Consider the following 24,814-nt stretch of genomic DNA (forward strand, 5'->3'; position numbering starts at 1 on the left):
AAGGAAAGATTTATTTTGCTTGCAGTTTGTAGAGGTTTCAGCCCATAATCGGCTGGCTCCAAGGCAGGGTGGCTTGGCAGAGGAGAAATAGTTCATGGTGGCCAGAAGGTAGCAAAGCAACAAGGGATGAGCACAGCTCTGTCTGTCTCTTATGTCTTATCCAGGCTGCTTAGAGCGGGTAGCACTCACACCCTTAATCGTAGTGTCCTTGATCCTAGCATTGCACCATGAATCAATTCCACTTTAATACTCTAGACCCAGCCTCCTCTGAAAAAGCCCCACCTATGAGAGCATGAGGCTTTAGGGGGACATTTAAGCACAAGGCATAACAGTACTCATTTGTATTTATTGCATATTTTTTATATGCTAGATGCTTTAAATATAATTATTTAATCCTCATAAATCCTTTGAGAAATGGATAGCTTTAACCATAGTGTTAAGGAGAAGAAATTTCCACCTGGGGATTTAGCTCAGTGGTGCCACCGCCTGCCTCACAAGCACAAAGTCCTGAGTTCAATCTCCAGTGCCAAAAAAAAAATAGTAGAAGAAGAAATTGAGCAGACATGATGGTGCACAACTGAATCCAGCACTCAGGAGGCTGAGGCAGGAAAATTGCCATAAGTTCAAGGCCTACTTGGGCTGCATAATGAGTTTAAGGTCAGCCTGAAGACCCTGTCTCAAAAAGAAAAAGCACTGAGGGGAAGACTAAGATGTCCACATATTAAGAGACCAAGAGTGTGTTTGAACTCAAATCTTCTGCTTCAAAGTTGAGATTTTTTTTCACTGAACCATCCTGCTTCCAATTAGTGCCCAATTTAAGTTTGTCTTATGTGTAATTGTATGTGTTTCAGAGTCATCAGCAGCAATTACCAAAAGTGTCCACAAGATGGAGATGTTGGGTTCAAATAAACATTTTTTTTTTTAACTACTGCACCATCAAAAGGCATTTTTTTTTCTCAATTGAGTTTATTGTTACATTTTAGGTATACAGTACAGTTACATCGTTCATCATTGGGATCTTGTACCTTTACATGACAGGTCTTGGTTCTCATTTTTCCCCATACCCCTGCCCTCCCTTCACCCTCTCCTCCCTTTTCTATTTACAAATACTTTATTTCCATTTTTTCATTTTCTCACTTTTTTTTTCTTTTCCCTATTTCCTTTCTCCTACCCTTCCCACTTCGCCTACACCTTTAGCCCTTTTCTTCCTATTTCACATTGTCAATTATATCATTAGGATCTTATGTACCATTATAGTTTTTCACACCAGAGAAACTATTCAGTATTTACACATGTGTGACTTATTTATTTCACTTAGGAGTATATCTTCAATATGTATCCATTTTCCTATGAATGACTCTAATTCCTCATTTTTTATGGCTGAGTAGTATTCCATTTTATAGAAAAACCATATCTTCTATATCCAGTCTCCAACTGATGGGCAACTGGGCTGTTTCCAAGTTTTAGCTATTACGAACTGTGCTGCTATAAACATGGGTGTGCTTATATCACTCTGGTATAATTCTTTTAATTCTTTTGGAAAGATACCCAACGGAGGGATAGCTGGGTCAAATGGAGCCTCTAATCCCAGCTCTTTGAGGTATCTCTATATTGATTTCTATAGTGGTTGTACCAGTCTGCACTCCCACCAACAATGGAGATGGGTTCCTTTCTCCCTAAAACCCCACCAACATTTGTTATTGGTTGATTTCTTGATAGCAGCCATTCCTTGTGGGGTGAGGTGAAATCTCAGTGTTGTTTTCATCTGCATCTCTTGAATGACTAGTGATGTGGAGCATTTTTTCATATATTTACTTGCTGCTTTTACTACTTTGTCTGAGAAATGTCTGTTCATTTCAGATGCCCATTTTTTAATTGGGTCTTTATATTTGGGAGGCTGGGTTGTTTTTTTGTTGTTGTTGTTGTTGTTTTTTTTAGTTCTTTGTATATTCTAGATAATAGTCCTTTGTCTGAGGAGCAGCTGGTAAAAATTTTTTCCCACATTGTAGGTTATCTTTTAGTTCTATTGATGGTTTCTTTTGCAGTGCAGAAGCTTTTTAATAGGATGAGATCCCAGTTGTTGATTCTTTCTGCTAGTTCCCATGTTACTGAGGATTTGTTCATAAAGTGTTTTCTTATGCCAGTGTCTTCAAGAGTTCTGCCTAATTTATCTTCCAGCAAATTTAGCGACTTTTTTGTGGTACTGGGGATCAAATTCGGGTCCTTGCATTTGCAAGTCAGGCTCCAGAACCACTGAGCTAATCCCGAGCCCAGTGACTCTTTTTTAATATTTAGATCTTTAATCCACTTGGATTTTACTTTAGTGCATGGTGAAAGATAAGGGTCTAGGTTTAATCTTTGGCAGGTTGAAATCCAGTTTTTCCAACACAATTTATTTAAGAGGCTATCTTTCCTCTACTGAGGATGGTTGACTTCTTCGTCAAGGATGAAGTAGCTCAGTACCTCTGTAGTTGTTTCTGCATCTTCTAATCTATTCCACTGATCCTCAGGTCTATTTCTTTGCCAGTTCCATGCTGTTTTTATCACAGTGGCTTTGTAGCATAGTTTCAAATTGGGAATTGTTGTACCTGCTTCTACGTCTCTGTTACCTAGGATGGCTTTTGCTATTTTAGGTCTCTTATGGTTCCAAAGGCATTATTTTTTTTTCAAAAGACATTTTTGTTTTGTTTTTGGTTTTTGGGGGTTTTTGGTTTTTTTGGTTTTTTGTTTTTGGAATTGGGTATCCTTGTACTTGTGAGGCAGGCAGTGGAACCTCTGAGCTAAATTCCCAGCCCTTCAAAAGGCATTTTTAAATAAATGTACCCTCTGTTACTGTAAGGACATTTTCTTTAGCAACATGTTAGGTATTCAGTTAGAAGTTTTCATTTATTATTTAATTTTTTTGTTTTGTTTTTTTTGGTACAGGGTCTCACTGTGTAGTTGAGACTGACCTGGAACTCGCTGTGTAGCCCAGGCTGGCCTTGAACTCACAGCAATCCTCCTGATTCAGCCTCCCGAGTGCTGGGAGTACAGGGATGCACCACCACGCCTGGCCTATTTCTTTTTTATTATGATATTTGATAGGGCTTTTTATGAACCAATTTATATTCTGAGTAATATATATTCACTCAGAATCTTTTCAACAAATAATATGAGATATTTGCCATTATAATTTCTGTTCTGTAAATGAGGAAATGAGCATAGAGAGAGGAAATAACTTAAGAGTTCAACTAATAAATGGAAGAGCTGGAATTCAAATTTAGTCAGTTATGATATTAAAAAAAAAAATACCAGGTTAGTGGCCGGGTATTTAGCTCAGTGGTTCTGCCACCTGCCTTGCAAGTGCAAGGACCCGAGTTTGGAGGGAAAAAAAAAAGGTTATTTTGATAGTGTGACTTTGTTAGGTAAGTTTCATCTTTGTTATGTAAGTACATCAGTTGAAGAATACTTTTAGTGAGGCATGATGACATACAGTAGTGTTAGCTATTAGAAGGTGAAGCAGGAAGATTACAGGTTCAAGGCCAGCCTGGGCAACTTAGACCCTATTTCAAAAATAAGAAAGGGGCTGGGGATATAGCTTAAAGTGCATGTATAGTTTTCACACTTTGGTGTGATCTCAAGTGTGGAAAGAGAATGAAAAACTTTCACTTAGCTCTTTTGTTAGCTGATGTCTCCTGGGTTTGTATGCCTACTTGTTTCAAAGTAATATATATATATAGAGAAAAGCAAAGAAGTAATATCTTGTCCTTAACTGTGAGTTAGTGACCAAAATTTTATTCTTTGTAGAAAACAGCCTCGATCTTTTCTGGAAAATTCTGACTTTCTTATCTTCTCCCACCCGTCCATATTTAATGTTATAAATCTTAAGTTGTCACATTTCATCATAGAAACATTGACCTAATGAAATGCCATATGTATTAGTTGGTGGCACATCTTAGATGTGTAAGAAAAATAACTCACAGCGGGGCATGGTGTCACATGCCTGTAATACCAGCACTTGGGAGGCTGAAGCAGGAGGATCACTGCGAGTTCAAGACCAGCTTGGGCTACATAGTGAGTTCCAGGTCAGTCTCAACTACATAGAGACCCTGTCTCAAAAAAAGAAAAAGAATTCGGTACAAATATTTTTTTTTCTTAGTTGCAGAACTTGAAGTGAAAACCAGAGAAAAATTAGAAGCTGCCAAGAAAAAAACAAGCTTTGAAATTGCAGAGCTTAAAGAGAGATTAAAAGCAAGTCGTGAAACTATAAATTGTTTAAAAAATGAAATCAGGAAACTTGAAGAAGATGATCAGACAAAAGACATATAAACGGCTCTGAAGAGAACTTGGTAATGTGCTAATAAGGTGGACTTCATTTATAGAGAAGTGGACTTAATACAGATGCTATTGATGTTTCTTAGAGGAGCTGCATGTATATAATTGTCAGCCATGGATTTCTCAGCAAGAGTCAAAATACTCTATTCGAACAATCTTTAATGGAAAATATATGTGTAATAAAAATGGATTCTGTGTAGGCATTTTTACCAATCCATTTTAGGAAAGTTCTATAGGGTTAAGCACAGTTTTTAAAAATTTTTATTGGAGTATATGAGTAGCTTATTTTCCTTTTGGCAAGCATCAAAATGTCATTATAAATAACCTGTACAAATTTTGCACTTCTCTAGTAGTTAGAACTAATGATAAGATTCTAAGCATGTGTATTTGATTTTTTCAGACTCTTTGTCTCCCTATTCTACCTCTTGTATATGATGCACTCAGTAGTAATTAGTAAAGGTAGTTTTTGGACCTGTTTCTGCCTTGTGATGTGTTTTTTCCTCTTATCAGACTTTCTGGATCTCCCTCAATACAATTACATATCTCCATAGTGTTATGACTACATCTTAGGAAAGTGCTTTGTTTTTCTAAGTTGTAGCATTTATAAACTTTCTCGAGGTTTTGCAAAGGTGGTCTGAAATTTCTGCTAGGGCCTTCTGGAGCTTGAAAGTGGCACTTATAATTGTGGCAGGCATGTCATTCAGTTTTATATTTTAGCCTACTTGGCCCATGAGGATAAAGCTTCCCACAATATAGGAGAGAATCTGGGGATAAACCAGAGAAACCAACAAGGGAAAAAGTCCATTCTACTTGAGAAACCTTAAAATGGAAGATCATCCCTCTGTTCATAAAGTCCATGTAGGCAAGTTTACCTTTATGTTACGCATATATACAAGGATTCAAAATGTGTCAGTGAACTGAATGTGGTAGTACACACCTGTAATCTCAGCTACTCAAGAGACTGAGCTAGGAAGAGGGATGTAGCTCAGTGCAAAAAACCCAGTTAAACAATTGTTATATGATTCAGCGGATCTAGTCCCAGGTATGATGAATTGAAAACATGTTCACACAAAAACGTGTACATGAATATTTATAGCAGCATTATTCTTAATAGGCACAAGAGGAAATAATCCAAATGTTAACTAGTAAGTGAATAAATCAAATATGGCCTATCATTACAGTGAAGGATAATTCAACAATAAAAAATGAAGTGCTGAAATATGCTGTAATGTGAAAGATTGCAGAACTAAAGGCCACATTGTATGATTTTAGTGTATGAAATGTCCAAGAGAAGAAAAATCAGAGATAGAACTGGGAATGAGGGATGATTGGGTTTGGAATTTCTTTGGGGGCTAATGAAAATTTTCTTAAATTAGATAAGTGCTGGGCCAGGGATTTAACTCAGTGGTTCCACCGCCTGCCTGGCAAACTCAAGGACCCGAGTTCAATCCCTGGTACAAAAAAAAAAAAAAAAATTAGGTGTTAGTGGTTTATATTCAACCTTGTGAATATTCTAAAAAGTGGCTCAGGGCCAGGAATTTAGCTCAGCAGCACCGAGCCTGCCTTGCAAGTGCAAGGTCCTGAGTTCAATTCCGGGTACTAAAACAAAACAAAAATCTGTCTTGGTGGGGAGTGAAAAGGGATTTAAAGAAAAAGACTGGAGGGCTGGGGATTTAGCTCAGTGGTTCCACTGCCTGCCTTGCAAGCCCAAGGATCCGAGTTCAATCCCTGGAACCAAAAAAGAAAAAGAAAAAGAATGGAAGGAAAAAAATGAAAACAAAACTTTTGTAAATGGAGAGTGGAAGAAGTGTTGAATGGAGGGGAAGGAAACGGGAAAAAAGACATAATTATGTACAGATATAAATTCCCTCTGATGAATGTGATCATTATATATGGCAAGTATGTACTAATAAAAGTAAAAATGGGCCAGGAATTTAGCTCAGTGGTGCCACTGCCTGCCTGGCAAGCGCAAGGTCCTGAGTTTGATCCTCGGTATCAAAACAAAATAGGTTAATTTTTTTTTAAATTGGCTTGTACACTTTATAGTATACGAGTTGTATCTGTTTAAAAAATAATGCTAGGGCCGGGGATTTAGCTCTCTGGTTCCACTGCCTGCCTTGCAAGCACAAGGACCCAAGTTCGATCCCTGGTACCACAAAAAATAAAAAATAATGCTAAGTGTTAACCATTAGTAAGTATGTGCTCCATTCATAGAGAAAATCCAGTGAGTACCTACTATCATCACCATTTAACAAATAAAACTGATGTTCAAGGAGATTAAATGCTTTGCTCCAGGTTACATTCTAAGAAGTTAAAGCCTCAACACTCAACCAACATGTATTGATCAAAAGTGGTTAGGTTCAATTTATATAACTGCTGATAAAATACAAGTATTCTTGTGTATATGTAAACTATTTCTATCCCACAAATCAGTTGAAAAACTTAATTCAATAGAAAAATGGGCCAAGAATATGGACTAGTAATTCATGAAAGAAAAAATGCAAATGGTAGTCGAAAAACATTTGAAAAGACAAACTCACTAGTAATCAGGAAAATATCAATGAATAAAAGATAGCTTTCTGAGCTGGGGGTTTAGCCCAGTGGTGCCACCACCTGCCTTGCAAGCATAAGGTCCCGAGTTTGATCCCTGGTACCAAAAAAACGTTTTCTCATTGTAGAAACAACATTTAATGATTTCCTATGTGGAAAATACTTCATGAACAAATCCTCAGTAGCATGGGAACTAGCACAAAGAATCAACAACTAGGATTTCATCTCATTAAAAAGCTGCTCTGAAAAAGAAACCATCAACAGAACTAAAAGACAACCTACAATGTGGGAAAAAATTTTTACCAGCTGCTCCTCAGACAAAGGACTACTATTTAGAATATATAAAAAACTAAAAAGCGGTGAGGGATGTAGCTCAGTGGTTCCACCACCTGCCTTGCAAGTGCAAGGACCTGAGTTCAATCCCTGGTACCAAAAAAAGCAAACAAACAAATAACTCAAAAAAATCAGACCCACCCAAATATAAAGACCCGTTTCAAAAATAGGCATCTGAGCTGGGTGTGCCAGCACACGCCTATAATCCCAGCACTTGGGAGGCTGAGGCAGGAGGATCACTGTGAGTTCAAGACCGGCCTGGGCTACATAATTTGTTCCGGAGCAGTCTCAAGTACATAGTGAGACCCTGTCTCAAAAAAACAAAACAAAACAAAAATGGGCATCTGAAATGAACAGACATTTCTCAAAGAAGTAAAAGCAGCAAATAAATATATGTTCATCACTGATCATTGGAGAGATGCAGATGAAAACAGCACTGAGATTCCACCTCACCCCAGAAAGAATGGCTGCTATCAAGAAATCAATAACAAATGCTGGGGGGCTGTGGGGAGAAAGGAACCCTTCTCCATGGTTGGTGGGAGTGCAGACTGGTGCAACCACTATGGAAATCAATATGGAGATACCTCAAAGAGCTGGGACTAGAGGTTCCATTTGACCCAGCCATTCCTCTGCTGGGTATCTTTCCAAAAGAATTAAAGGAATCATATCACAGTGATATATGTGCACCCATGTTTATAGTGGCACAGTTCGTAATAGCTCAAACTTGGAAACAGCCCAATTGCCCATCAGTTGGAGACTGGATAAAGAAGATGTGGTTTTTCTATAAAATGGAATACTACTCAGCCATAAAGAATGAGAAACTAGAGACATTTATAGCTAAATGGATGCACATTGAGGCCATTCTCTTAAGTGAAATAAATAGGACACACAAGTAAATACTGAATAGTTTCACTGGTGTGAAAAACTAAAAGTGTAAATTAGATTCAAATAGCATAATTGGGAGTGTGAAATAGGAAGAAAAAGTCTAAAGGAGAAGTAGGGAGGGTTGGGGTAAGGAAATAAGGGAAAAGAAAAAATATGAACAAAAAGGAAAAAATGGAAACAAATTCTTTGTAAATAGGGAAGGGAGTGAAGGAGATGAAGGGACGGCAGGGGAATAGGGAAAAAATAAGAACCAAGATAAATCATGTAAAGGTACAAGATCCCAATGATAAATGTAACTATTGTTTACCATAAATGTACCAGTAAACAATGGGGAAAAAGATTAATAGCCACTCAATATTAACCATCACAATTTAAAATTTATCTACTCGTTGAGTAATTTCATTGTTAGGACATATTCCTATATGTGCATAAGGACGTTAATGGCTTGTGTGTGTAGTAGTGAGAAATTGGATATAAATGAAATTTCTACCCATATGAGCACAATTTTGTGTAAATTCTTAGAGTTATTTGAAATAAAATTAGAGCAGGCATTAGGAATGGGTAAAGGATTAAAGAAACTTTCCCTTTCTGCATGAGAATTTGACTTTTCGTTAATTTTCTAGCTGTTCCTCATGCAAGTTGGCAGGCAACAGTGTATGTGGCAAAAATGCCCTCCTTGGTAAACTATATCTAAAGTAACAGAACTATCAATCTTTATATAATATTCTTAGACTAACCTTCTGTGACTCATAGTCAGCAAATCTCTCATGGAAACCCTGGAAACTATACTGTTAAGTTGTTACAAGAGATGTCAGCTCCTGTGGTAAATGAGGCCAGTAAGGCAGCTCCCATGCTGTCCTGTTGCATGTCTGATTGGATTGAACCTAAGCTGCATTGCTCAGTGGACCGCTGCAAGGAATCCTAGGAGCGCTTCCCGCCCCCACCTGGCAGTCTGCTTCCTTGGGAGTGATGGAATGTGATCCACAGTAGGATTGTGAATTAATGTTGAACCTAAAACTGCTCCCTGCTAAACAGCCAGATGAGCTTTCGTGGTAAACTGAAAATAATTTTTAAATTAAAAAAATAGTTATATACATCTTCCTTTTCAACTGGTAGGAGCTTCATCTTGTTCCTTACATATGCCTTGAACTTTATTGAATCGCTCCATCTTCTTTCTTTGTTACAACATTTTCCTCCTCAGACTAAAGCCATCTTGCCTTTCTCTGAGCTACCACAGCCTGGTGTTTGCCCCTCTTTTTTGGCCATTTATTCACCTGGAAAAGAAAAGCTGGAATTGATGGCCTTCCAGCTGTAATGGTGAACCAAGGATTAACTTTATGTATTCCCATCCTTGATGGACCTGTTTATCTTAATGAGTGTATGTAAAGCACTTGGCATGCCTCCTGTCTAATAAGTGGTCCATAATATGCTGCTGTCAGTTTATTTATTCTCTGCCACATAACTTCTAATGCCCCTGCTGGGCCTGTTCTACACCAAGGCACAAATCTAGCTTCAGATCTTGGCTTTCACTCCCTCTGTGCTAGCCTGTCCAGTGCTAGGCACAGATGTCCCATGTGTCTCAGTATATCACAAATGGTACATAGATCACGGCATGTCGGAAATGAAAGCTGCTTGTTATGGTACCATTCACATAGATCTAGTTATCTATGCTAAGGTTGTCCTATACTGACTTTAGGAGATTATACAAATTTATAATTTTTTTGAGTTCTGGTGACTAAATTATTTTTATATTTGTAAAGCGCAACATAAAAGCCCCAGAACCACCTGGTCCAGTCTTCTAGGATAGGAATCCACAAATTTTGTTGTTGTTGCTGCTGGGTATCAAACTGAGGACCTTGTGCTTGCCAGGCAGGCACAATGCCACTGAACTAAGTCCCCAGCCTTTGCAAATAATTTTTGAAAAGAGCCAGATAGCAAATATTTTAAGGTCCTGATCATAGTTACTTAATTCTTATAGTGTGAAAGCAGTCATACATAAGCAAATGAGTACTATGTTCCAATAAAAATTGATTTGTTGGGCCGGATATTTGGCTCAGTGGTTCTGCTGCCTGCTTCACAAGTGCAAGGGCCTGAGTTCAATCCCTGGTACAAAAAAAAAAAAAAAAAAAAAAAAATTATTTGTTGAACTGAAATCTGAATGTCATATAGTTTTTATATCACAAAACATTTTCTTCATGTTAATGTTTTCAAACACTAAAAAAATGCAAAAAAAAAAAAGCTCCATTCACAGGACATATGAAAAGAGGCAGTGGGCCAGACACAGCCCATGGCGTTGTTTAGCTGGCTGATTGTTGTTCCTTTCTCTGGTTTAGAGCTACACAGAATCACTAGCCCCAAGAGGGAGGGCTTGATTTGCTTTGAGATCAGCCCCTCGTAACTATCCTGAGTAGTCCCAAGTTACCAACGGGATTTGCAGAGGAAGCATGGAGCAGAAGCACACTGGCTTATTCTAATTGGTATTACCGAAGGCTTGCAGACTTCCTGTTTCTTTTTTTTTTAATTTTTTTTTTTTTTTTTTTTTTTTTTTTTTTTTTTTTTTTTTGGTTTTTTGAGACAGGGTCTCACTATGTAGCCCAGGCTGGTCTCGAATTTACAGTGACCCTCCTGCTTAAGCCTCCCAAGTGCTGGGATTATAGGCGTGCACCACTGCGCCTGGCTTCTAGGAATTCATTTCTTAACCTCCTAAATTCGTCACAATTTGGGTTCTTCACTCTGATGCCCACATCATCAGATACCTTGTGACAACATCCAAATGCACAGTTTTCAGGGCTCATTGATCTCTCAGCAGCGTTTGATAGAAATTGCCACTTTCTTTTACCTGGAACTTCCTTTCCCTTTCTCTCTTCTTATCACTATGTTCTATCTTTCTTCCTTTATTTCTCTCTTTTTTCTTCCCTTCTTTCTTTGTTTTTTGCTTTTTCTTTTTTATTCACTCTTTTGGATCAATTCTTCTAGGTCTTTTTCAGCATGTCCTATTCCTGTGTTCATCCTATAAATGGTTTTGTTTGTTGTTTTTTCAGTACTGAGGATTGAACCCAGGGCCTTCCCACTGAGTTACAATCCCAGCTCCTTTTTATTTTTATATTGAGACAGGGTCTTGCTAAGTCACTAAGTTGCCCAGGCTAGACTTGAATTTTTGGTCCTCCTGCCTCAACTTCTCAGAGTGCTAAGATTATAGGTGTGTGCAAGAATGCCAAACTCTACATATGTTATTTATTCTCTCAGGTTCTACCCTGAACCAGTTTTCCAAAACTCTTAATTACTCATGGTTTTAACAATTGTCCTTATGCTAATTGTCCTAAGGCTAGATTTCTAGCCCGGATTGCCATTCTGAGAGCTCTGGACTCTAAATTCAGTTACTTCCTAGACAATATATTTGGATGTCTGCAGGCACATTGAGCGGACATGTCTAAAATTTAAGTTGTCTATTTCAGTCCTCTCCCCATGATGAATTCTGTGCCCTGGGAGATGGCATCAATGCCAACCCAGTTGTACACCTTGTCATAGTGAATAGTATCTTCCCAACCTAGACACCTCTGGCAAGAACTGCAGTCCTTACAGAAATGAATCCTATGGCAATATCTGTGTAATGTGATGCCCCCACCCTCATCTGCCTAGGTTAGATTTGAGGAGATGCTTAACCCAATCTGGACCAATCAGATTATCTCCTGGGGTGCGTTTCGGCCATTACTGATGATTGAACTAGAGTTGGTACAGCTGCATGCATGGAAAGAGCAAAGTCGATCTAAAGAGAAAAGGAAGTTGATGCAGCAAGAGAAGCAAAGAGTGTGGAAGATTTGGCCTTAGAAAGAATAATTTCAGCCCTGCCCTCCCAGCTCCTGCACTATTTGTGCCAAGGCCTGCGGGGATCACTACTCTGCATGCACAAAAAGTTTGCTTCTAAACTTTTGTAATTAATTCCTATGTTAAATTCCGTATATTGAATTATGTGTTGTTACTTGTGCTCTTGGCTGGGCCCTGGCTGATGTAGATACCTTCTCAAATAAGTACAAAAGCCTACATCATTTATTTTAGCAGCTGCCTGTGTTCTACTGTATGAATGTCCTACTAGTTGTTTATTCACTTGGCTATTGATGAATATTTAAATTGTTTCCCTTTTTTGGGTACCGGGGATCCAACTTGGGACCTTGCACTTGTGAGGCAGGTGGTGGCACCACTGAGTTAAATCTCTGGCCCTGTTTCCTTTATTACAATCAATGTTGTAACAACCATCTTTGTATATGTATTTCCATGGAACACATTTCTAGAAGTAAAATTGCTAGGTAAAAAGGGGCATGTGTTTTAAAATATTAATCTCAGGGTTGAGGCAGCTCAGCTCACGAGCAGATTTCTTTGTCCATCACAATGAAGTTAAAAGTAATCCAACAGCTTTATTAATGTATAATTTACCTATTATTATGAGCTAAATTGTGTCTCCTCCAAAATCCCTATGTTGAATCCATAACCCCTAGTACCTAAGAGTGTAACTGTATTTGGAGATAAAGTCTTTAAATATGTAATTAGGGCCGGAGATTTAGCTCAGTGGTTCCGGTGCCTGCCTCGCAAGCACAAGGACCCTAGTTCGATCCCCAAGACCAAAATAAATAAATATGTAATTAAATTAAAATGAGGCTGTCAGGATGGGCCATAATTCAGTATGACTAGTGTGCTTATAAATAGAAGAAATATGGTCATGGACACATACAGGGGGAAGGTGAGCTGCAGATGGTGTGAACATAAATGAGGAGAGAGCCACCTACAGCAGCGAGGAATCCTGGGAACAGAGCCTTTCCTCATGGTCTTCAGAGGGAACCAGTCTTGCTGACACTTTGATCTGGGCTTCTACCCTCCAGGTCTGGCAGGAAGTTCATTTCTGTTGTGGTGGCAGCCCTAGCAAACTAATACACATGCTGTAGAGTTCAGTCACTATACTATGTAATCCATTGATTTTTTTGGTAAACTTGTAAGACTGTACAATTACCAGCACAATCTAATTTTAGAATATTTGCAGTTCCTCTAAAGGAAACCTCATGCCCACCTGCAGTCATCCTCTCTTCCCACCTGTAGCTCTAGTACTATTTTTCTTACTGCCTGTATAGATTTTCTTCTTTGGGATTTCAATGTTATTTCTAATAATTAGAAAACTTTATATATTGAGAGTCAACCCATTCTAGATCCTTCTCATCTTCTTTAAGCTTCTTCTAAAAAGGGACTGTGGGTAAAGCTCAGAGCTAGGCACTTGCCCTGGGTTTGATCCCCAGCACTGCAATAAAAAATTTTTTAAACCCAAAACTTCTTGTAATGAGCCCAATCTTCTACCCCATAACTTCTTGTAGTAACATACTCCTATTATATAGTTCATTTGCAAAATAAGTAGGACAAAAAAAAGGATATCACAGAAAAGTTAGAATGCTTGAAATATTCCGTCAAAATGACAGTTAAAATCATAATTTGAGAAATAACCCCTTTATTTTTAGTGAACAGTAAGGAAAATGATTGACAAGGGAGATAATGAGAGTGTGTGCTTTTCTGAGTTGCTGAGGTTAAACACGGCCTAAGAAGAACTTCAGTAGAACTGCTAATGAAAAGCTGTTTCTCCATGGTGAGACCTGAACTGACAAGCTGTTCCCCAGAGCCACTGAGGCACATCTGATAACTAATCAGGACATTCCATGGAGACCACATGTGCAGGGACACAGCCTAGACAGCAGTGTCCAAACTGCCAAAGACAGTGTTGAGGTTACACAAAGAAGGGGCTTTGTATAACGTCACTTTTGTTGAAAAAATCCACTTAAATGCAATATATGTAGGGCATTATGTCAAAACCACAACTGTGGAAATCTTCGCTTTTCTCATCTGGAAAAGTCAGCCTCTTCTAGTATATTTACCAACCCATATTAACTACAAACTGAAAGCATCTGTAGCTGTACATATGCACGCAGATCTGTGTGTATTAGGACACCATTTATTTAGTACTGTTTATTGTGCATCTCATATGTGCCAGCTACTCTTATAAGTACTTGAATATGTCAGTGAATAAATGAAGTTACCTATGATTTTGACACTAGCACATTAGAAGAGAGAGTCAGAAGATAATAAACATAACTAAGTTAACTAGAAAGTGAAACTAGAAGGTATTAAGTGATAGAAAATTAGATAATAATATAGTTGGGAATATTGGGGCAGAGGGTAGACAAGCCTGCGACTTTAAATAGGGTGGTCTATCTTGAGGTTTTTTTTTTTTTTTTTTTAAGTAGAGAGGGTTGAATCCAGGACCTACACATTGAGCTACCTCCCTAGCCCCGTTTTATATTTTATTCTGAGACAGGCTTACACTTAAATTTCCCAGACTGGGTTCAAAGTTACAATCTTCTTGCTTCAGCCTCCAAAAGTGCTAAGATTACAGGCATGTGCCACCATACTGGGCTTTCTAGACCTAATTGAGAAAGTGGCATTTCAGCAATAAATGGAAGAAGTGAAGGACTGGGTAGACGGTTATCCTCAAAAGTAGTGGTCCAGGTAAAAGAACAGCCAGGGTAAACCTCTCCAGTGTATTTGTGGTATGTATGAGGAGCACCCAAACCCCACTGTGGCTGGAGCCAGTGAGCAAAGGGTGGTTGACATGCCTAGTGGGTACCGGGGAGCCAAACCACATGGGGTTTTGTGTCCACTGCGTGGGCTTTAGTGTTTATTCCAAGTGAGATGGGAAATCAAAAGGGACCTGATGTAATTTTACAAAAAGTCCTTTTGAATGATCTAGATGGAGCAAGGGTAGAAGCAGGGATGATCCTCAGGAGCCTAGTTCAGTATCCAGATAAGAGATGACTGTGATTAGGGTCAGGACATGCTATTTGTGCAACTGGACTTTTATTTATCCATCAAATAGGCACAAGCATTGCAGCACAGGCTGGGATGCTGTGGCCTCCAATTCACTCACAGTCCCTCCTCTGTTAATGGAAACATCTTTTTTTTTAGCTTTAATTGAGTTTATTGGTACATTTTAGGGATACAGTACAGTTACATTCATTGTTGGGATCTTGTACCCCTACATGACAGATCTTAGTGTTAATGGAAACATCTTAAGAGTTAATGTTGGGCCAGGGATTTGGCTCAGTGGTTCCGCTGCCTGCCTTGCAAGCGCAAGGACCTGAGTTTAATTCCTAGTACCTGCCCCCCCAAAAAAAGAGTTAATGTTGATGAAAGGCTTAGTACCAACCAGGGAATTTATAAGCACCTGAAAGTTGTTCCCTCAAAGAACCTGAACCTGCTTCAAGAACTCAGGTGCTACTATTGTTCCCAAGGTGAGGAAAGTCAAGCACTGAGTCAGCAGCTGAAGCTGTACAATCAGGAAAAGTCCTGAAGCAAGGGCAGAGTCAGACTACAAGAGCATTTCCTAAAGATGGCAGGTGGGTGAGTTATAATAGGATGACATGGGAGGGAGAGAGCAGGCAGGGACACATTAGGGAGGTGACACTGAAAAGGAGGCATTAGTCTGGGGAGGAATGGATGTAGATAGAAGAGAAAGCAAGGGTGAAGGAGGGAGCACCCTGGGTAGAGAGAAGAGCATATGCAAAGGAAGACCTAGAAATGAGAAAACAGGACATTGGGAATACTGAAAAGATCCTGGAGATGAATGTGGTGTGCATACCTGTAATCGCAGCTGCTTGGGAGACTGAGGTAGGAGGATCACTTAAACTCAGCTCAAGGACAGCCTGAGCTACATAATGAGATCCTCCATCTCAACAAACAAAACTCATAGTGTTGTTGGGTAGCCAATGTGTGGAAGATAGTAATATAGGATGAACTACAAACTGGCAGAGAGCTGGGATGGGAGCACACACACGTGATCCCAGCTAGTGAGGAGGCTGAGGCAGGAAGACCGCAAGTTCAAGCCCAGCCTGGGCAACTTAGGGAGATATAGTCCTCCTTTAAGAGTGGTTGGTGTTGGGCCAGGAATATAACTCAGTGGCTCCACACCTGCCTGTCTGTCAAGCATAAGGTACTGAGTTTGATCCCCGGTACTGAAAAGACAAAAAAAAAAAGAGAGCTGTTGGTATTGGATATTGTGTCATAGAAACAGGAAAGTGACTAAGAGACTAACCTTTCCAATTACAAAATCTTGGAGCTACTGTTTCAGTTAAGTCTATTTGAATCCTGCTCTCCCATCTATGAGCTTTGAAATAGTGTTATTTCGGGCTGGGGATTTGGCTCAGTGGTGCTGCTGCCTGCCTTGCAAGCACTGAGTTCAGTCCCTGGTACCAAAATAATAATGATGATGATAACAATAATGTATTATTTCATGTATAACCATTCATCTACTGTATCAAATGAACATGACATTGCTCATCTCTAGGTCATCATCACAGAACTCAACTGAAAAAAAGAACTGCAGGCCAATCTCCTTAATGAACATAGACAGAAAAAATCCTCAACAAGATACAGGCAAACAGAATGTAACAAATCATCAAAAAGATCACACATCGTAACCAAGTAGGGTTCATTCCAGGAATGTAAATAACGTTCAACATACACAAATCAATAAATGTGAAACATCATATAAACAAAAGCAAGGCCAAAACTCCTCCATCATCTCAATAGGCACGGAAAAAGGCTTTGACAAAAGACAACCTCCATTCATGATAGAAACGCTGAAGAAAATAAGCATACAAGGACCCTATCTCAATCTGATAAAAACCATTTATGACAAACCACTGACCAACATCATATGAAATGGGAAAAACCTGAAAACTTTTCCTCTAAAGTCAGGAAAAGGACAAAGGTATTCATTATACTCCAGTTCATTGTAGTTCTCAGAGCATTAGCCAAATAAATGAGGGAAGAGAAATAACAGGAATACCTATAGGAAAGAAAAAAGTCAAATTATCATTATTTGCAGATGACATGATCCTCTACCCGAAAAATTCCACCGAAAGACTCCTATAATTAATAAACAAATTCCGTAGTGCAGCAGGATACAAAGTCAACACAAAATATCAATAGCATTCTTGTGCACCAGAATGAATCCACCAAGAAAATTAGGAAAACAGTACCACTAACAATATCATCAAGAAAAAATTAAACACTTGGGAATCAACTTAACCAAGGAAGTGAAAGACCTCTACAATGAAAACTACAATAAGACAGGAGGTTAAAGAGGGCATTAGAAAAATGGAAATTTCTCCCCTGTTCCTGGATAGGCAAAAATCAGTATTATAAAAATGGGCAACTTCCAAAACTGATATACAGATTTGATGCAATCCTAACAAAAAATACCAGCAACATTCTTCAAAGAAGTAGAGAAAACAATCCTAAAATCCATATTGCAACCAGAAGAGACCCAGAATAGCAAAAGCAGTCTCAGGCCACAAAAAGAAGCAGGAGGCATCACACTCCCAGACTTCAAGTTATACTACAAAGCAACAGGGATAAAAACAGCATGGTAGAGAGAGAGAGATAGAGAGAGAGAGAGAGACACATGGATCCACACAACAGAATAGTGGATACAGAAACAACTTCAGGTACATTCAGCCACCTGGTCTTTAACAAAGGAGCCAAAAACATACACTGGAGGAAAAATAGCCTTTTTAAAAAATGGTGTTAGGAAAACTGGCTGTCCACATGCAGACTGAATCTAAATCTGTATTTTCACCATGTACTACATAAAAATCAATATGATCAAAGATCTAAATGTTAGAATAGAAATGTTTAATCTCCTAAAAGTTAAAGTAGGTAAAACTCTTTAATTCATAGGCATAGGCAAGAACTTTCTGAACAGAAACTTAATTACACAAGAAATAATACCAATAATCAACAAATGAGATCATATCAAATTAAAAGCCTTCTGCGCAGCAAAGGAAACAGCCAACAGAATGAAGAGAAAACCTACAGAATGGGAAAAATGTTTGTGAGCTATTTTTTGGTAGCAGAATATATATCTAGAATATATAAAGAATTCAAAAAGTAGTATGACCATTATGGCAATCACCCTGGAGATTCCTTAAAAGACTAAAACTAGACATTCCACTTGACCCAGCTAGTCCCCTTTTTCATATCTTCATAAAAGAGTTCAAGAAATCATATTACAATGATATGTTTATTGCAGCACAATTCATAATAGCTAAATCTTGGAAGCAACCTATACGTCCACCAACAGATGAAGGGCTAAAGAAAATGTGGTATTAACATACAATAGATTACTGTCATAAAGAAGGATCAATCTGAGCCATTTGTAGAAAAATTAATGTACCTCACATCCATAATGTTAAGTGAAATAAATGAGATATACACACTTTTAAAATGTATGGTTTCACGTATATGAAAAACCCAAAGTATAAACAAACCAAAGAGCAAAATAAAAGAGGCCGGGGATGTAGCTCAGCGGCACCACGCCTGCCTCACAAGGGCAAGGTCCTCAGTTTGATCCCCAGTACTGGGAAAAAAAAAAAAAGAAAAGAAAAGAAAGAAAGCAAAAAAAGAGCAAAATGACAGATAGTAGGAATAGGGAACTAGATCTTTGGAAAATGAAAAGGACACTGAGATGGATGGATGGACAGAGAAGGAGGAAGGAGATGTAAGATGTGTCGTGTACACAAACCAACTGCCCACAAGGAATGTATTCATGAGGTACCACAAACGTATGCCACACAAAACAGAACTCATGCACACGGATTGTGTATTTGACACCTTGTATTCATACGTAAAACTCAATTTCTCTAAACAATTACTGTATGTTGTGAGAAAGACTGCATTTTTATCATGCCATAAATTGGATAGGTAATTTAGTTTTATGTGACAAGAAATAGAAAAATTTTCAGATGTTTGAGTCCCACAAACTCTATCCACTTCTGTCTAGAACTTTCTGTTTAGTTTACTTCACAGTGAGATGGTGTTACAGATAATCAGTGACACCCCCCCATGCACACACAAACTCTCATAGGTAGACCTTTAGAAAGTGATTGAAGTGTGGAAGTGATACAGTTGACTTGCTGTTAGGAGGTAGGATCTTGTCAGAAAAGATGGGTCTCTGGGTCAGGACCTGGAAGGATGTATTGGCCTCTCCAGCTCCTCCCTTCTTTCTGCTTCCTGGCTACCACTATGTCCCTGTGCCATGCTACTTCTGCATTGGAGCCAGCCAACTATGGACTGAAACTTCTGAAACTGTGAACCAAATAAACCTCTCTTCCTTTCAGTTGTGGATGTCAGGTACTGGATCTCAGCAATGAGAAAGTGTCTAATACAGGTGGGAATTTTGTAACTTATGATGTCTAGAAGTCAGACAATCCATCAGCTTCATTTTCTTTTAGACAGAATCTCATTAAATGTAGTTCAAGCTGGTCTTGAACTCATTATGTAGCCTAGAATGGTCTTGAATTTATGGAGATCGTCCTGCCTCAGCCTCCTGAGTGCTGGGATTGCAGGCAAATGCACCAATGTCTTAAGCAGAAAATCCTCAGGATTTTCAGGGCAAGAGCTGGCTTGGCCTGCTGAGTAAATGTCCAGACTTTGAAGCTAAACTCTTTTGGGATTAACCAGGATAATGTAGTTGATCATTCATTGTGGCCTTGGGAATACATTTGCACTGCTTTGTACTTACATAGCTTTCTTTGTTGGAGAAGCATTTCCACCAGTTGTTTGTAGGATATTAACAACTTGGCAAGTGCAAAGTATTGTAGTCATGGAGCGGGGCAAAATTCTGAGAAATCCCACTCAGATTCTGGCATTCTGCATACAGGCATTCCCAAAGGAGATGAACTGAGCAATTAAAAAGCTGTACATAGACTCAGGCATGATTCAAGCACATACATGTATAAGGAACAGTAGCCAGCGCAGCAGTCACAGGAGCCAGGGACAAGGAAAGTGCTAAGAGAGGAACATGGGACTTGTTTTCCCAGTGGGCTTTGTACCCCTCTGTATTTTTAACTGAAATGGGCATAAATCCAGCACACTCAATGGTGTCAAACCAACATTTAGTGTCAAAAAAAGTACAGTCATGTGCTACATAACATTTAAATAACAAATTGTATACAGTACATGGTAATCCCATAAGATTAAAATGAACCTGAATAATTCCTGCCACCTAATGACATCATAACCATTGTAATATCATAGCAGAATGTATTACTCATGTGTTTGTGGTGATACTGGTTCCAAAACGCCAATTGAACTGCCAGACATACAAAAGTATAGCACATATCATTATGCACCATGCATACCACTTGATGGTAATAGTTGGGTGTTACTAGTTTTTTTCTTTAATATACTTTACATCATTGTTTTAGAGTGCACTAGTTCTACATATAAAAAAAAGTCGCCATAAGATTTCATACTGCATTATTGTCAGCAGTGGCCTCCTAGAGCTCTGGTTCACTGTCTCAGATTGCATCAAGAGGCCATTTTGTGTGATTAACGTACACCGTATATATTTGTGGGAGCACACTGTGGTGTTTGCATGAGGAAATTGCCTAACAGTGCAGTTTTCAGGACATACTCCTATTGTTAAGCAATGCTGGACTGTATTTGGAGCCAGCAGTGGACTCATTCATGGTGATAGTTTCAAAGCAAGCATGAATCCAGTGTAAAAAATGAGAGAAGTAGCCGGGTGTGGTGGCACACGCCTGTAATCCCAGCATTGGGAGGCTGAGGCAGGAGGATCGCTGGGAGTTCAAGACCAGCCTGGGCTACATAGTGAGTTCCAGGTCAGACTCAACTACATAGTGAGACCCTGTCTCAAAAAACCAAAAAAAAAAAAAAGAGAGAGAGAGAGAAGTGGCCTCCATGCTTAGTAAGAGGTGGCTGCAGCTGTGGAAGCTGTGGAAGGTAGGACAAATGCCTGTGTGAAATGAATGCTGAGGGAAATTGAATGCTGAGAGGAAATGTGAAAAAGACCAGCCAGGGATCACGAGCAGAAACCTCAGTCCTGAAAGATGCCATGAGCTTCACTGCCTGAAGGTGGCATCTCTCACTCTGAAGGAGCCCTATGCAGATCAGGAAGCCTTCAAATACATTTTGGAAGGTCAATTCGCATCTGCTTTCTATTTGTCATATTCTGTCAGCACTTCTGTGAGAACAGAACCATTACACCCACCCTGGAAGCCAGAGGCACCCAGATCCTCCAGGCCTGGCATCACCCAGGCTCCTGGTCCCACCTCAGTGGGAGAAGAGTGGAAAATGCTGATGCATCCCAGCTTCAACTTTAGGTTTCTGCCATGGCCACTAAGTCACCTGAAACTGCTTCAAAGAGCAAACAGGTACAAAGAATTCAACCTGGTTAATCAACTCTCCTCCCTCCCCCATCAAATGATGCAGCAACAACAAACAAAGGCTTTGCAGTCTTCTTGTGTGCTTAATTTGTTATCTAGAGAACAAGAAAAATAAATCCTCCTGATTTTTAATATTATATATGTATAGTCCTCCAGCTAGGAGACTGGGATCTGCCCAAGAGACATAATGAGAAGTAATTGATCCCAGGGAAAAGGCATAGCTCAGTAATACTGTGGCCTAGTGATGGTTATCACAATAGTGAAATTTTCCAAATGGTTCTTATCTGGTGTAGAGGCACTTATCACAAACAAGGTGATTTGGTTCAAAGGGCAGCTGAAGACACACTGGGTCCCATTCACTCTCCCTGAAACCTCCCACCACTGTGACCCAGCTGCCTTCACTGGCTTGGACTTGAAGTGACAAGACCTCTATGACAGTCTGATTCCTTCATAGGTCAGTGGGTAATACTTAATTTGGATGATAAAAATGCATTTGGTGGTGGCCGGGGATTTGGCTCAGTGGCTGCACCGCCTGTCTCGCAAGTGCAAGGGCCCAAGTTAGATCCCCAGTCCAAAAAAAAAAAAAAAAAAAAAAAAATGCATTTGGTGAAAGATAGATGGTCAGTACCCAATTTGGTCAGGGCTAATTCATCAAGATCTTGGGTGAATACTTTTGAAGCCTTTGAGCAAATAAGAAAGGATGACCAACACTATGCATAAAAGCTGCCTGGGTCCAGGCATGGTGGTCTATGCCTGTAATCGCAGTAGTTGGAAGGCTGAGGCAGAAGGATCACCTTGAGTTTGAGGCCTGCTTGAGCTACATAGTAAGATCCCATCTTAAAAAAAAAAAAAAAAAAAAGCTGCCTGGGTGGGAAACAAAAACCCTGTGATGAGGTCTGGGGATTTAGCTCAGTGGCACCCATCCTGCCGCACAAGTGCAAGCAAGGTCCTAAATTCAATCCCCAGTACTGCAAAAGACAAAAAAAAGCCTGTGACTATAAATCCTTTGTTTTTTAAATCTTACTATTTTCTACTGGTAATTCTGTATGTTTTAGAATCAGCTTGAAAATGAAGACATACTTAATTTTATTGATAATTGACAATTATCCATGTACTAGCTTCCTTGGATTGTTTGTTGGTATTTTGTAAAAAATAACAGCAACCACTTATGGAAACAGTCCTCTACCTGTGGATCAGTGAAACACAATAGAGGATGCACAAACAACCCCAGGTACAATCAGCTACCTGATCTTTGCCAAAGGAGCCAAAAACATATACTGCAGGAAAGATAGCCCTTTAATAGATGATGCTAGGAAAACTGGCCATCCATAGGCAGAAGATTGAAACTAGACTCAAATATCTCACCATGTACTAAACTAAAACCAAAATGGAACCAAGATCTAAATGTTAAACCAGAAACAATCTGCTGGAAGATGTAATAGGTAGGACTCTTGAAGACATAGGTATAGGCGAGAACTTTCTGAACTGAACCCCAATTGCACAAGAAATATCAAGAACCAACAAATGAGATCATACCAAGTTGAAAATCTCCTGCAAAGCAACAGCAACAAAAAACAATCAACAAAGTAAAGTGACAACCTACAGAACGGGAAAAAAATTTTGCCAGGTACTCCTTGGACAGAAGGCTAATATCTAGAATATATAAAGGACTCAAAAAAATTAGACCCTCAAGTAAAAGACTCAAACAAAAGATAGGCAACTGAAATAAAGAGATGTCTCAGAAGAATTACAAATGGCCAATAAATACATGAAAAAATGTTCATCATCTCTGGCCATTAGAGAAATGCAAATCAAAACAATGCTAAAATTCCATCTTATTCCAGAAGAATGGCTATCTTCAAGAAATCAAGTAAGAACAAATGCTGGTGAGGCTGGGGGAAAAGGGAGAAAATTTTCTACATTTTTTGTAGAAGTATAAACTAGTACAACCAATATGGAAATCAGTATGGAGAGTCCTCAAAAAACTAATACTAGAAACTCCACTTGACGTAGTTATTCCCCCTCTAGGTATCTTCCCAGAAGAGTTAAAGACATCGTGTTACAGTGATACATGAATGTCCATGTTTACAGCAGCGCAATTCATCATAGCTGACTCTTGGACATAGCATGTATCTCCATCAACAGATGAATGGATAAAGGAAGTGTATTTATACTCTGCAATAAGGAAGGATAAATTTAAGCCATTTGTAAGAAAATAGATACACCTTGAGCCCATAACACTAAGTGAAATAAATCAGACCCAGATGCATAAATATTGCATGGTTTCTCTTATATGACAAACCCAAAATATAAATAAAGAGCAAAATAAAAGACTGAAAATAAGGAGATAGATCTTTTTCAAATGCAAAGGAGACAAAGAGATGGAGAAAGGAGAAGGGAGAGGGACAGAAGGGGATGAAAAAAGAATTGAGATGTCTTGTATAGATATATCAGCTCCCTGGAAGGAATTTAATCATTATGTACTACAATCATGTACTAATAAAAAATAAAAACTAGGAAAAAAAAAAAAGAAACAGTCTCCTGGAAATCAGCACGACTTAGTTTGATGCTGGCGCTTTTGCTGCATGCCTCTCTAGAAATGCTGGAGTTAATATTTGTAACATTTTTTTAAAAAGCAACAAAAACTTCTGAAGCCAGATGTTCCTTTAAAAAAAAACTGCCAGTGGGGAAAACTTGTCTCACATGGAAAGAGATTTTCAATTAAGATGATCAAGTGAAATAAGTTATATTTAAAGTCTCTGCCTTTTCTTGTTAATCTTAGTCAAATAAAGCTGGGCATTTCAGAGATGAATCAAAGGTCATCCTCCTGGCAAAGACAGATTCTGGGGGTTGCCTCACGTTAGAGAGTCTCTTCTAGCAGTGACGGCAGCCTTGGCAGGTCATAGTGCTATTCATGTTCATTGCCTAAGGAATTCTAAGACCTAAACAGTGTTAGGCTGGAGGTACCATTGGTAATATGTGTAAGCTATTTTTTTTTTATTCAAATTTTCTGATCTGAATGAAATCTTGGTGGCCAAGTCTCTGTCCCTCTGTTTTAAATGTCTGTAATAAATAAATGTTTGTCTAAAACATTTGCCTGTCAACAAAGGATACATGTGTTGAAAGGAGTCAACAACCCAGACTTAGAATGACTCAGACTTTGCCCCTACATATTTTCCTTGGTGGGATCCATCCCAGTGTAATAGAGTTAACTCTTGCTTATCTTTTTCATACTAAATTAAAATCTTAATACATTTGGGCTAATTCTTCTACTTCACTACCTCACCATCACTATAACTGCCAAAAAGTTATAAATATAGCTGGCTTATGTTTCACTTTAATAATTTCTTGCCCCTAACTCTAATCATTCTTCCTTTAGTGTCCAAATGTGACATCTTCTGAGTCCGAACCTTCCCACTCTCACGCACCATCCACAAGAAAATCCTGTCTAT

The 24,814-nt window shown here is 38.9% G+C and overlaps 1 protein-coding gene across 2 annotated transcripts in view; it reads left to right on the forward strand.

Annotated features, from left to right (window-relative positions):
- The window catches only part of Yeats4 (YEATS domain containing 4), a 59,682-nt gene that overhangs the window by 23,205 nt on the left and 11,663 nt on the right, over window positions 1-24,814 (forward strand). Inside the window, exon 7 of one of the 2 annotated variants that reach the window (XM_010644204.3) lies at window positions 4,139-4,771. The exons of the other annotated variant lie outside the window; for it this stretch is intronic. Within the exon in view, the coding sequence (XP_010642506.1) occupies window positions 4,139-4,308 (170 nt within the window). The 3' untranslated portion in view covers window positions 4,309-4,771. Of the gene's footprint in view, window positions 1-4,138; window positions 4,772-24,814 lie in introns of those variants that run through there. 2 annotated transcript variants of the gene reach the window in all.

Source organism: Fukomys damarensis, unplaced genomic scaffold (genome assembly GCF_012274545.1).
Source record: "Fukomys damarensis isolate Sample0158 unplaced genomic scaffold, DMR_v1.0_HiC HiC_scaffold_15, whole genome shotgun sequence".
In the NCBI taxonomy this organism is placed as follows: domain Eukaryota; kingdom Metazoa; phylum Chordata; class Mammalia; order Rodentia; family Bathyergidae; genus Fukomys; species Fukomys damarensis.